Raw genomic sequence first — 14,216 nt, 5'->3', positions numbered from 1 at the left:
CATGACGACCCACAACCTACGCTAATCCCAGGGCGGCACCGGGGGTCGATCTCGTTGGAATGCGGGCGGAAAAAAGTCGAGCTCATGCTGCAGCTTAATGGAGCTGACAGAGTTCGCTACACGCATCATGGCTTCGCCTATTATAGCATGTCAGTCGCCATATAATCCTAATTGGAATGTATGGCGAGCGATATGCTAAAATCAGTCAAGCCAAAAGAATATAGCCGTAGTCTGTCACAGGCTTAATGGAAAGCTGCAGGAAATGATCGTGCGCCTGATTGTTAAGAGATTGAAATTAATTCAGGCCAATCGAAATGGACGTGAGTTCAGTTCATCCATCAATAATTTTAAATATGTACATCTATTGAATTTCGTGAATGTCTAATCTTATGGAAATTAACCCACTTCCCGACATCCAACAGAGCTGAAACTCGGCAAACACACACGTTGTCGAAATTGCATGACATTATAGCAGTTTACCTACGAAATAAATGTCGGTCCTGCCCAAAAGGTATTTGGCTCAGTTGTTAGCGCGGTTGACTCCAGACCCGGGGGAAGGTGGTTCAATCCTCAGTCAAAACAGAACTAAACCTATCCTTCATAAGTAGCAAAGGGGTGGCTTGAACAATATCAAAATTCGAGAAAAGCGATCTCTGCACAATTTCAAGGATTTCAAGAATCCAGGTTGCAACACCACTTACAATGTTTCAGAAACTGTGCGAATAGAGGTTGGGGCCTGCAATGGACGGAGGCCGGGAGAAGTAGGTATCACAGGACAGGGACGCCAGGTGACGAGGCGATGGGTCAACTTCACCCCCAATAGAACAAGGATGATAAAATCATATTTATTTTGCCGAACTTCGTCAACAACTACCGACAGGTATTCATTTTAACGAGTGGCAGCTGTTTCGCCTTCAGAACGTATGGTCACGCAATGCCTTCGAAAGTGTAAACAGCTGTTCCTTGTATTTAAATGAATATATATAATACTAGCATACAAAAAACTACTCTAATGTAATTTATTTAGAAACTAAATTGAATTTTCCTCTCATTTTGAACGTCGAGTGTGCACAACTTCATCAAGAAGTATCAACATTCTGCTTTGGTGGGAAAGGGGTATGGGGTGGTTTTTCGAAATCTCATGTAGACAGTAACCTTCCTCTTGTTTTGATGGCCACAGACGCTCAGAAATAGATACATGTTTTTAATTGATTCAAAACATCATGTTTTGGCTTCCCTTGGAAAATTCTAAGCTCATGAAATTTGATATGATTGGTATCACGGAACACAAAGGGGGTGTCAAATTCATAAACAACTAATATATTTTTCAACAAATCAAGAAGCACGGGGTTTTAACGACCATGGGTAATTCAGTGGTTTCAGAGAATTTACATATAAGATGTTCTTTTGGCAGCCATTTAGCCTTTTATGTAAGGTTCGCGAAATGCAAACAACATCACAAATCACAACACCGTGAAATCAGTATTATTAAGAGTGGGATTTTTCAAACTATTATATATTTGCTGACCATCAAATCGCAGCTGAAAAGCATCACAAACATGACGTTATGCTTGATTTTTTTTTAACAATTTGATAAAAAGCTGAAACTGTCCGAGAATTGATAAACATTTTAACTCAAATCGATAAAAGAAAACATTTTCCTGTGAATGCTGATTACCGTCCCGTTTCAGTGATTGATCAAATTGTAATCAAATTTCTAGCAAGCGGTCAAATTTTTAAAGCTCTTTGATAAATTTCATCAAATGCTAAAACGGGCCGAGTATCGGCGTTTAACGGTAAGCTTTCTAAATTACGCTGATCGTCGATTTGATCGAAAAACCCTCAAGGGCTTTAAGCTCTATCGAATTTAATTATTTACAAACAGATTCATGCTTTATTCACATTCAAACGTAACCTTAATAGATCGTACTTAAGTATTTGGTTCACTTGGTCGTGCTGTCTTCCTCGGACGTCCCCGACTTTTTCTACCATTCACATTCTCGTTCTCCTCACATTCTCCTTTCTTCGTTCATCCGCTCTACATGACCAAACCATCTATGCGTCTCTTTACCAGGCCGGCCATACACCCATCAAGTATACTACACTGAAGACAACCCGAGTATACTTGAAGGTGTTTATGGACTCTCTTTATCCCTTACGAAGGAATATACCAATAAGTGAAAATACCTGAAATTTGGACTAAAGATAGTTTACGGAATTTTAGGTTTGAGGTTTCTCACAAGAAATTTTATGTGCAAACGCTTTCGAAGATGCTAGCATAATACCAGCAGCGGTTAGAACCAAATCAAAGTAATCTAGCCTATTATTATTGTTATTGTTGTTGTCGACCCATAATACCGGTTTAGTATAGTGTTTCGAGAAGAAATGCATTTGGAGGGATCGAACAGAACAGGACCAAAACACTGTCCCTCGCCATTGTAACTTGTTACAGGTCGGCGCTTCACGTGGCCAACACGTGTTCTCATGTTTAATTTCCACTTTCTTCTCATTAGTCGTACTTTATCTTCTAACTACATTCATATTATTCCGACCATAGACGTGGACATGTTTCTTCGGACATTAAATTTCAAATACAGGAATGTGTTTCATCATCATTATAAAATTTAAATGGATGGCGATATAGGTACGAAGCGCAAGTGTAAAGGTCCGTCTAAACGGTTTATGCAAAAGTTTGCGCAAACACAGAACACTGTGATCACACGCTTAAGCTTGTGTTGTGGAGATAAGCTTGTGTTGTGGAGATAAGCTTGTGCCTCCCCCCGTACATACGCGCAAGATAACCTGTGCAAACCTGTCGCAATCATTTGGAGTGCACGCAACCCAAGTCTTTGCACATGCTTACTTGTGCAAATTAAAGCAAATTAACGTGTGTGTAAGCCGTTTGCGCGGTATAGGTAACATTTTGCCGTCTTAACGTATATGCTTACTTTTGCGAACTTGAGTTCGTGCAAATAAGATTGAGCTTGTAGACGGAGTTTAACAGGAATGAAACGGGCCAGAACCAAAAGGTATGAAATCAATGGCGACATTGGTTTTCATTTAAATCCACATGGAAGGCAAATATAATGTGCATTATTTATTAAATTTAGTTGTATATCTTGCATCGTCTATTTTCTCATACATTTCTTGAGCAAATATTTCCCACAAAAACGCCTCACTTAATTAACACCTTTTTTAATTGTAATTTCCATAATCTGTGCAGATTAAAAATGCGGAGGTTAGGTAAATATTTACCCGTAACTTTTCTATTTCACTTTATTCTCATTCAAATTGCACAAATGTAAGATAATGTACTACAACAGTGTGATTCAACCACGCCGGATCATTCGATGGACAAATTACATTATTGACTTCGGTAAGTTGACCACCGTCTCTCACAGGAAATCAATCAAAGGCTGACAAGAATGTGGAAATTTGCCTGCCAATAAAACCTAAAGGCTCGGCGATCTGTGTCAGCGGTTGACAGAAGGCTATTACTACAACTGACAAGTAAACACAAGAAACGGGAGGGTAAGGTTTGGTCAAGTTTTGGCAGAAGTTATTTACAATACCTGACCCCAGAAAGGATAAGCATTTAAAAACTGAGTTTCGCGGCTTCAACATAGGCACGTTTAGTTGCGAGTTTAAGGCCCTGAAGGGCAACCTTGGGTCTCCCGTTCGATGCCAGCAGGCCCCACTTGGGGCACCTTGACATCCCCTAAAATAATATCTCAATAATTGAATTCTATATCCGCGCCGGCCAATGAGGCCCGGCGGCCGGGCGAGGGGCGTGTCCGCCCAATGGGAGCGTGCGATACTTTCACGTAGGTACAATGGCGATGGCGTACGTCATACTTGTTGTTTTCATCTGTGAGAACGGGCAAAAAGGGGCACACGATTTCTATAAACGTACCCGCGGCTCGCGTGAGCCGCTTTTATCTCTCTACTCGCGTGAGATTTGCCAGACGGCGTCTTATCACAGTGACTAGCACGAGCCGGGAATATAATATGGAATGATTTTAAAATACGATGATGATCGATTTTCAAATGTGTACGTACAAATAATAATAGATTGTGGTAATGATATTTGAGCAATATGAAAAACAAATGGTTCATGTCAAAAGATCAGCAAAAACATTTGTTGACGACAAATTTGCCCTCTGGTCCGCCCTGTTGAGCTACTCCGCTAGCAGCTACATTCAGGGCGCTAGTCGGCATTTCTTGACTTTACTAGAGCTACTAGAATTGTAATTGTAAAGCATGGCGGGCGGGAATAGGAGCCTGGCGGCCGGTGAAGGCGGCGTGCCCCGGCTGCACCAGTGCCAGCAGCGAATGGCCGACACATGGCGAGTCACGCCGGCTCCACGCAGCCGCCCACGCCTCCGCACTCTGGTTAATCTCAATTAGGCCACAATAAACTGGAAAGGTACCTTTGGGTCTCCTGGTCTTCGGGCTCGAAGATCTGATCATGGCCCTCCTGAGACAAGCCTAGATCGAACTGCTGCTCCATGTTATTGGACATCTGCTAAAGATGCTCGTTCACAGATACACTGAACAGATGCGATTCACTAGGACAACTGTCTTCCAATCAAAGTACTTTTAAACTTAGCGAAATTATCACCAACAACCACTTTTGTTACACGATTGCCGCGAAAACCTTGCCGCCAAAAACCCTTACACGGTAGGGAATACACGTGTTCCAGAGAAAACTCTGTCGCAATTAACTTAATCGGGGACCGTTCCGACTTATGACAAAACTCGGGCACAATCGAGAAAGGGCAGAATGTGTTCAGAAAAAAGAATTCGCCGGAGATGGGTGCAGGAATGAAAAATTGATGCGCGATACGTCCGTATCGTATGACGGTCGGGCAGCAAGAAGACGGAGTTTGGCAGCGGGGAGGGCACCGGGGAGGCGGGGGGAGCGCGCGCCGGTACAGTCGCCGCAAGAGTATGGCAGCGCGGCCCGCGCCGGCACGCCTCGCGTCTCCTGCCAGAGGCCCCGCGCCGGCACTGTACGCACACTAGCGAGCAAGCGAGGGCCCGGCGCGAGGGGGCCGACCCTCCCGGCGCTCGGCTCGCGCGACGCGTGCACGCAGCCCGGCGCCCGCTGCTCGGGGCCGTGCCTGCCCGTCGCTCTCACTCGCTGCGGACAATACACTCACGCCGGGACAAATAACAATAATATCTAGGTACCTACCTCTATTCTCCTTTCAAAGAGTTTATTATTAATAATTGGCTAATTCGTATAAAGCCATTTTTATAAAGCATCACCTCAAGGGTGCCGTACATAAAAATACTTGCATTGTTTAAGTTTGTTAAACTTTTAGAGGAAACAAGAAACTTCAAATGGAGGACCGAACACAGGTTGGCGCTAACAAAAATTGTCCAAAGAAGCGAAGCTGGCAGTCCTCCATGTAGTGCTATTAGTACCTACCCGATATTATGGTAGTGAGGCATGAAGACAAGAGGCTGAATCCTGTAGAAATGAGATCCCTGAGACGTACATGTAGTAAAACAATGTATGATCGTGTGAGAAATATTATGAAGATTCGCAAATAATGCTAGGCTGATGAAAGCACTATGACTGTCAAGGACTGAGGAACGGCTGCACGGCCATTTTCAAACAAAAATAAAATTTGGATTTGAGGACAAAATGCTTGACAAAACTGAAAAAATATTATTTTAACCAAAAGGTATACTTAGCAAATTTGTATTACGGATATGTGCTACTATATTTATATGTGTATTTAATTATAAAATAGATGCCATTAAATAATTAAATTTAACATGATTTTAGAGACAACTTTAACATTTTTTTGTGAGTTAATGAATTAATTCATAAAATAATAACCTTACCATACCTACTGTTTCAATAGAATGAGATATAAAATAAAAAAATAATAAAAACATTTACAAAATATATTTTTTGGTAGAAATTTAAATTTATTAATGAACATTTTTTTATTTCAACATAAATCAGACGATTGTATTTTGAGTTTACGCCCATGACAACACTTTTTTATATATTTTTTATTATTATTTCATCATATTTGCACAGTATAGAAAGCGAAATTTAATTACCATTAACTCACAAATAATTGCCAGTTATTGGGTTCAAAAATTTATCAGAACCTCTAGGGACCTCTAATTACCCCCGCTTATTATTTATAAAACATTTATAAAAGAGTTAGTGCAAATAGTATTGTTGTATTTTACAGGAATGTAATATATGAGTACTATCGTCTTTTTTCCTACGCAACACTGGGACGATGGTGGGGGGGGGGGGGGGGTTGGACAACCTAAACCCCCTCCCTTATGTACGCCCTTGGCGATAATCAAAGTCCCCCCTACCCCCAATTCAAAAGTCGCCGCATATATTAATACGGTACCTATCTAAAATTTATTTTGACGGTAGAATAACGCCATATCAAAAATACGCGAACATCTCAGTACAAGTTCTCTTAGTAAGGTGTTCACAAAATATTACTATAAATAATAACTTATTTACATACTGTTACTGATTATGAACATTTTTTTGTATTATCGGAGATTATTATCTATTTAAACTGTAATCATCTGTAATATGTATGTATGAGAAAAGAAATAACATATTTAATTTTTATCACTAAATTATACAAAATATTGTTACTGGAACAATTATGTAAAAAAATAAAATAAAGAGATTTATATTTATTGTATAATTTTACTAAAAAGCCCCCAAAATGAACGTTAGCATTTAATTATTTAGTCCGTTTCCCCACGGGTAGGCAGAGAGGATGGTTTTGGTTTTGGTTTTCTCCTTATTTTACCTAAGATTCTCATTGTTTTAGATTATGTTTTAGTTTTAATGTTCTTGTTTTGTCCTGTCCTGCTGTTATTGTTATTCTAAGTTTTGTCATCACTTTGTATAAACAGTATATTAAGTGTTATAACATTAGATCTGTATTGGGTAAGGCACATTGTAGGAATAATTTTAAGAACATGACTACTAATATTACTACCGACTACCGAACTGACCACCAATAAATTACCATTTTTAAGTTTGTTATAGTAAAGCGCACTTGAAGTAAACCCCTTGTAGCCCTTTACCCTATGATATGCAAAAGAAACGAGAAATTATCTCCAAGAAATAAACTTTTAATATACAAATCCACGATAAGACCAAAAGTAACCCACGCAAGCCCAATCTGGGCGCTTATAGATTACAAACATTCCAAAATAAAGCCATTCGCATTGTCCTGGAAGTGGATGTGGGTTTCCCAGCTTCACCGGGACTCTGAAGTCCCTCTCCTTAAATACCACATCTTAATTCTCGCGGAATCTTTTTACTCTGACATTCCAACCCATAAAAACGCGTCTATCAATTGTCTCGCCCAGTACGATGTAAACGCCAAAACTAAATTAAAAAACCGAAACAAATCCTACGTAAATTACCCCCCTAACTGCAGCCATGTACCATTGCAAATAAATGTTCACAAAAACTAAATCATAATTTCCAACAACCCAATTAAAACTCATGATGAAAGAGAAAGAGGCCCTTTTGGCCCGGAGATCTGTATGCCACTATACACGGTGTCCGGAAACTCGTAGTACAAGCGGGAAACTGGAGAATCTACACCACATGGGGAACCCAAAAAAACATAAAGTTTTTTGATTTGAACATTTTCAAAAAAAAAAAAAAAACCAAAAAAAACTATTTTTCGGCTATTTTAGGGTTAAAGTTTTTTCTGGTGTTTAGGGTTGAATAACAGATGTTTTAACCCTGCAGAGCAGAAATATTTTATGATTACACCGGGTTAAATGAAGGGTGATTTCAAAATAATGCTTCAAATCCGAGTTTCTTCATTTGTTTTACTTTCAAATAGTTTTAATTAGTTGGGTACTTTGATCTTCAGTAATAATTTATAAGAATTTGATTAAAAAAAAAAAAAAAAAATCAACTTCAAACTCGATTTACTCGATAACGAAAGCTCAAATAAAAAAAATATACTACAAAATCGACTCCAAATGTGATGTAGATTCACCAGTTTCCCGCTTGTACTACGAGTTTCCGGACACCCTGTATAAAAAAGTCAATTGAAGTTAAATGACACTAAACTGCGCTATATATTATGGACTGCCACACGACTCTGCCTTGACATGCATACACACGCACACTTCATTCATCTTTCTCGGGGGTCCCCGCTTCTTCTACTGTTACTTTTATTTTATTTTCTTACATTATTGACCAATAAAACGGTAGGTACATATATTATGGTAATTAATAATTACTTGATAATAATTAACTAAATAACCATTTCCTCGCAGTTTCGTAACCAGCGCCGCACTGTGTTTCACCCCATACCTTAGATATTACCTACTCTTAGCCCCATACAAGCTAGAAAGTATTATAAATATTAAATATTTTTGAACGATGACGTCATGGAGGTATTACCAGATACTCAGTCTGACAAATGTACACTCATTTGGAGTAATTGATGCAAGGGTTGACTGAAGTCCGAATGTCTGATTATTAGTTTATTTATTTACGGACAAATGGTCCATTACCAATTTCATATTTTTTTACACGAATAAGAAACAGAGCAAGGGCGGATCCAGCTTTGGCGCCAGGGGGGGGTCACGTAGTCGTGGTCAAGTTGATTTTTTTTTTTAAAGAAAGACAAACATTCCCGGGTTACGAATAACCCAACAATAACTCCTACCACCACCACAGAAAGCTGAAAATGCTTGCTTGTGTTGTGATGGAGGACTTAGGTCCGGTCAGTTACAGTTACAAGAAGTTATAATTTAATTTTGATAATAATATATACAAGTAAAAAGTATGTATTGTTGGATATGGTAACACTAGGTATATCATTAAGATTGTCTTTTGCTCCGCAAGCCCGGGCGGCGTAGGCTCGTGTAATGTCAATTGTCAACCAATACAGTACAGATTATAATTATTAATCGTGTTCTTATTTCACCACAATATAACATGGTGTCAGGTGTGTCTTCAACATAGTATTGTGTGTAGGAATCTTGCAACTTTTTGAATTTCCTTTTCCTCGTTGTAGTTATTCGCCATCATATATAAAATCATAAGTACACGGTAAAAGTTCATAACATCTGTCAAAACACCGCCATCTTTAGCAAAAAGCATAAATATACCAAACCACCTACTCATACAAAAAGTCAAATCAAAGGTTAAGTGGTTAAGTTCGCAGAGAACAAACAATAAATCTAGTGAACGTTAAACGTCAAATTCAAAAATTCACCGGATATCAAAGTGTTGCCGTATAAAAAAAATAATCAGTGTGGAATTTTACAAAATTAAGGGAACATAATCGGAGACGGAACATTTTCATGTAAATCATTCAAAATCCATCATTAAAAATAATACTATGCATTTCTAAAAAAAATTACTAACGTTTTCGTAATCTTAGTAAAAAAATCTATCCACACTTTTAGCCTTCATTTTAATTGATTCTGAAGAATTTGTTACAAATATTAAAAATGTGTCCACTTCCGAAGTTATTAATTCATCATCTAGAAAAATAAAATCTGGTACTTACCGCTAAGTCCGCTAACTTTATAGTTATACACGGGTTATAAAGTTTTAAAATCGTTGAACGTAAAATATATTAATTGTAAGGTATTGTTTTATTAATCTAAAATATAAATAACTTGCATCCCTCGTGCGGCATAATTTTATTTTTTTTAAATTCAATTATAATTTCGCCGAAATAAATTAAAATGTTAGCCTTGGGCAAAACCTCGATGAACGAGGTTGTGTCTCGCCTTAAGAATTGCTTTAGGAAGTATAGGAAGGCTGGTAATTCGCGCGGGCGCGTTAGACCTGTCCAGACCTGTCAAAAAACTTCCGAAAGAATAAGTTCTGTAACTTACTAAAATTACGTTAAGTGACTTTTGGTGTCGTTTACATTGGGAATTTGGCCAAACTCGCCTTCAAGAGCGATTTACAGGAAAAAAACTTACGAGTCTAACCCCAGCCTTAGAACATTAACAAATAACATTTGAGTTTAAACACACATACACTGGCATAATTAAGAAACTGATTAGATAACTTACCATTTCTTGTAATGAATTGAATTTGCAGCAAAAATTTTTAAGAACACTATTACTTATATTGGAACTTATTTTTTTTAACTTAGTAAACAAATAAAAGTAAACACTTTATTAATAAAGTTTAGTCGTTCCGATTGAGGTTAGGTTTTGCTAGACGCTAGACGTTAGTCGAAACAAAGGGCGCGCAAGCGTCACACGTGGTTACACGAAATGTGTCATAATAATATGAAAGGTGGCGGCCGAAGCGCGCGCCGGTGGCGGTGCGCGGTGACGCGGTAACATTCGAATTTTCGATGCGTTCGTTCCCAAATAATGCGTTTGCCGTCAAACAAAGTATCATATTAAATTAATTAAATATTGAAAGTACTTAAATAAAATTTATATTGTGACAAAAAATATATAAAAACATTATGTTTAACAATTTTAATTAGTGGTCCACCTAGGTCCTGGATGGGCCCAGGACCTAGGTAGTCATGACCCCCCCTGGGCTGGGGCCCAGGGGGGGGGTCATGACCACCGTGACCCCCCCCCTGGATCCGCCACTGAAACAGAGTTGGCAGTCAAAGGAGAGCATATATATAATGTAAAAAGTACAGATGGAAGACAATTACAAGTGTTACAAGACAATCACAATTACAATGAAGGAAGAAGCAGAGGTTTCCAAACTTTTTTGCCCCGTAGACCACTTGTCAATTTTTTTCCCTAGACCCCCACTGCCTGCCGAATATTGAATTTTCCTAAAACTATTAACGTCCTATGTGATAATCATTTTTTTTGTAAAAAGATTCCCTTCCCTTGCCTGCCCTACAACCGAGTGGCGATATAGTTCCTCTGTTTTTATATTGTGCAGACAAGGATAAGCAACGGGAATTTCTTTCTGTAGCTGGCCCTACAGAACTGCCCCTTAAGTTCTTTGTTAGCGCTTATTCCGATCAGTTCTTCTTGTCATATATGATATCCGATTCTTCAAAATTCCATTTCCACAGTCAAAATGTCTTCAAACTTAGTTTTGAAGTCAGTGTGAAGTACATCTAAATGTTGAAAATCATTATTACTCTGAACGTTTTTCGAAAACAAGTGGGGGAACTAGGAAAATTCGCGGCTTCCAATGTGCAATGTTTTGGTTCAATATATTAATTCTGACGAGAAAAGGAACGTAAACTCTATTTATATCCCTCAATAAACAACTTTACGATATATAAACATACAAATATCAAATAAGTAATTTCTCAGTGTATAAACTTTACGTAAACTGTGTTATTTGTGTTAGGTGTATTGTGTCTTTTACGGAACTCCTAAATATTGAGTTGAGGTAAATGGGGGTCCGCTCGTATGTACCCCCAATTTTTTTTATCGCTGACATAGACCCCCAGCAAGCCGATATCGACCCCTGGGTACCTGGGTACTGGGTACGTACCGACTGTCGAAATTCATTTAGGCTTACACCAAAAAATTCAATGCTTTGACTTGACGGTCAGATGACAAGTCTCGACATTCTGCACAAAGGAGAATGGTAACCATAATTAGTGGAATGTTGATTGAGGAATAGCAATTCATTATTTCGGAGTCTACGGGAAGGGATGCTGAACTGGATGAGTTGCAACAAAACAGATGTGTCAGTAATACTGCAGATAATTTTGAATTTGCAAAATAGATCAGAGTCTTTTCTACGTTTTTCTAAAGAAGTAATGGAAATGAAATGAAATTTAGGAAATAGAATGCAAAGAAATCAGCCGTAAAATTGAATGCAGCTAAAATGAGAGCGTAATTAGAAAAAAATTAAATAAAATTTATTGTTGAGACATATATATATATTTTCGAAACGATAGAAGAATATTATAAAAAAAGGTTGGGTACGTGAATATAAGAAACAGAGGTAAAATAAAATGAATTACCTAATAGCCATTTCGCGATGTGTGCACTACTCCCTAGTGTAGTTACCTTACTTAGATTTATTATAATTTACATATTTTAATAATTTATGTTGATTGCAGTACTCAAAAGGCAATCCTTCTCACTATACTTCCAAGATGATTTTTACACCAGTGGTTCTTAAACTAGGGGCCCCTGTATCTAGTAGGGATAAAATATTGCCTATGTCAGTACAATAGTAACACCGCAATAATGGTCGAATATACTTTGTTTTTGGAAGCTAAAAAGTTAGTGGATTAAGTACGGGTTGGTTCACAGAATTTGAACAATTCATCAAATTTCAAAGTTGATTTTCAAGTTTTGTGAAGCTTCTATTCATGTTCTGTTATTATTTCATTATTGGCCAGTTGTTTCATAAAACTGAATTTTTAAAATTAAAAAAATATATATTTTATTATATTTTACACACTCAAAAGTCCCGATAAACTGCTTTTTAGCAGTTTGTCTAACGGGTTATTTACATTATAAATCTTATTAGAGTGAGTTTACAGTAGTTAAATTTTTACAATTATATGTATAAAACAAAAAAATAAAAATTTTACAGAAATATAGCAAAAGAAAATTATGAAAAATAACAATTTTAAAAGTCTTTTGAATAATATATCATTTTAGGCTAATACAAATTAATTCTTTCAGTAAGCCAAGTCTTCAGTAAGTTTACCAATTGTTTGTTTTGGGAACAGTTTTTAATTTCAGCAATTAACATATTTAAACAACTTGAATAGAACCTTCAAAGAACTTGAAAATCAACCTTTAAATTTGATGAATTGTTCAAACTCTGAGAAACAACCCCTCCTAAATCATATACAGTCAGAAATAAATTATGAAAACAAAGTTAACCTGTTAACTTTGGTAATTTTGAAAAAATAAAGTTTGTAGTAGAGATTAGAGATAGTCGTCCATAAATTTCGTTGTGAATTCATTCATTTTGGTAGTGCATATATTTATATATGAAATGAATGTTTTTTTGTTTGTACCCTATAGACTCAAAACTACTGGACCGATTTCGCAAAAATTTTAAAAGTTTGTTCTTATTAGTGCCAGGATTGTTTAGAGATTAGTTTGAATAGCAGAAGTCGGGGACGCCCGAGGAATATACGAATCAAATAATTATTTGTGGTAAAATGAAGGGTACGTCATGAACGAAGAGGCGATTTTTCCATTAACCCATTTTTCTCCGTGTGGATATTCAAATGTTAAAAAATATTTAAAAATCAATAATTTGACGGGCTCCGAGGTTGAGTGATTACGATCCTTGGCTACGAATCCGGAGTTCGCCCGATTAAAAAAATATATTTGTACAATGTGGTTGTATCGTAAACGAATCATTTTTCTTCAAAGAAATACTCCACATAGTAAAAACTAAACCTTGATTTACGTATGCTGTGAACAAGATTATTTTTAGCGTTAATACTATACACATCAATTTCATTAATGTAAGTTTAGAAGCCTAAGGATTGGTTGTTTCATAGAATTTGAACAAATCGTGAAATTTCAACGTTAATTTTCGGGTTCTATATCATTATAGACCAGTTACTTGACAAAACTAAAATAATAACAGAACCTGAATAGAACTTTCATTTTTTCTTAAGATTTACTTTGAAATTTGAAGAATTGTTCAAATTCACTGATACAACCCGTCCTTAGAAATTAGGAAAGCCGTCAATAATAACTCAATCAAAATTAATAATCAAATAAATTTAACTGATAGTCCCATATTTAATTTGTTCCGTTAACCCTACCCACCCTCCTGTAGTATTTTGTCTCCCTCTTTTCAATTTGTATCTCTCTCTGTCACCAATAAGCTGTTTTCTTCACTAATGATCACTTTCTCTCGTTGTATTTTCTTATGTATATAATATGTGTGTCTGTGTGTAATTATAATTAGTTAATATCATATCTCTGGTGAAGCTTGATAAAGGCGAAACCTGGTTGGCTGTCAGTTATTAATTCAATAAAAAGTGGTGTATTACAAAGTGTGTTTTTTCATTTAATATAACATAATATGTATAATGTCACACCCTAGTATTAGTATTAGCTCGTTGCTTGCCACATGGTATGTAGGTACCTATCTAAAATTAATTATTTTATGTGAACTCCATACTCCGTTAAGGCCATCAGAGAAAATTCTTCGCGAGTTTTCCACATTTTCAATTGAAATATAATGTCTTAAAATGTTCTCTTTTCCACAGCTTCACACTCGAGCTGTGCATCTTACC

At 37.0% G+C, this 14,216-nt stretch overlaps 1 protein-coding gene across 5 annotated transcripts in view; it reads right to left on the bottom strand.

The window, feature by feature from the left end:
• Imp (IGF-II mRNA-binding protein) overlaps positions 1–14,216 on the bottom strand; it is a 104,426-nt gene that overhangs the window by 39,555 nt on the left and 50,655 nt on the right. For 4 of the 5 annotated variants that reach the window (XM_089646187.1, XM_089646188.1, XM_089646189.1 and 1 more), the window contains exon 1: positions 4,431–4,902. The exons of the other annotated variant lie outside the window; for it this stretch is intronic. In XM_089646187.1, the coding sequence (XP_089502313.1) occupies positions 4,431–4,522 (92 nt within the window). In that variant the 5' untranslated portion in view covers positions 4,523–4,902. Of the gene's footprint in view, positions 1–4,430; positions 4,903–14,216 lie in introns of those variants that run through there. 5 annotated transcript variants of the gene reach the window in all.

Source organism: Hesperophylax consimilis, chromosome 23, assembly GCF_061612785.1.
Source record: "Hesperophylax consimilis isolate HC1 chromosome 23, BYU_Hcon_1.0, whole genome shotgun sequence".
NCBI classification, from domain to species: Eukaryota; Metazoa; Arthropoda; class Insecta; order Trichoptera; family Limnephilidae; genus Hesperophylax; species Hesperophylax consimilis.
This window is presented reverse-complemented; position numbering and strand designations above follow the sequence as displayed.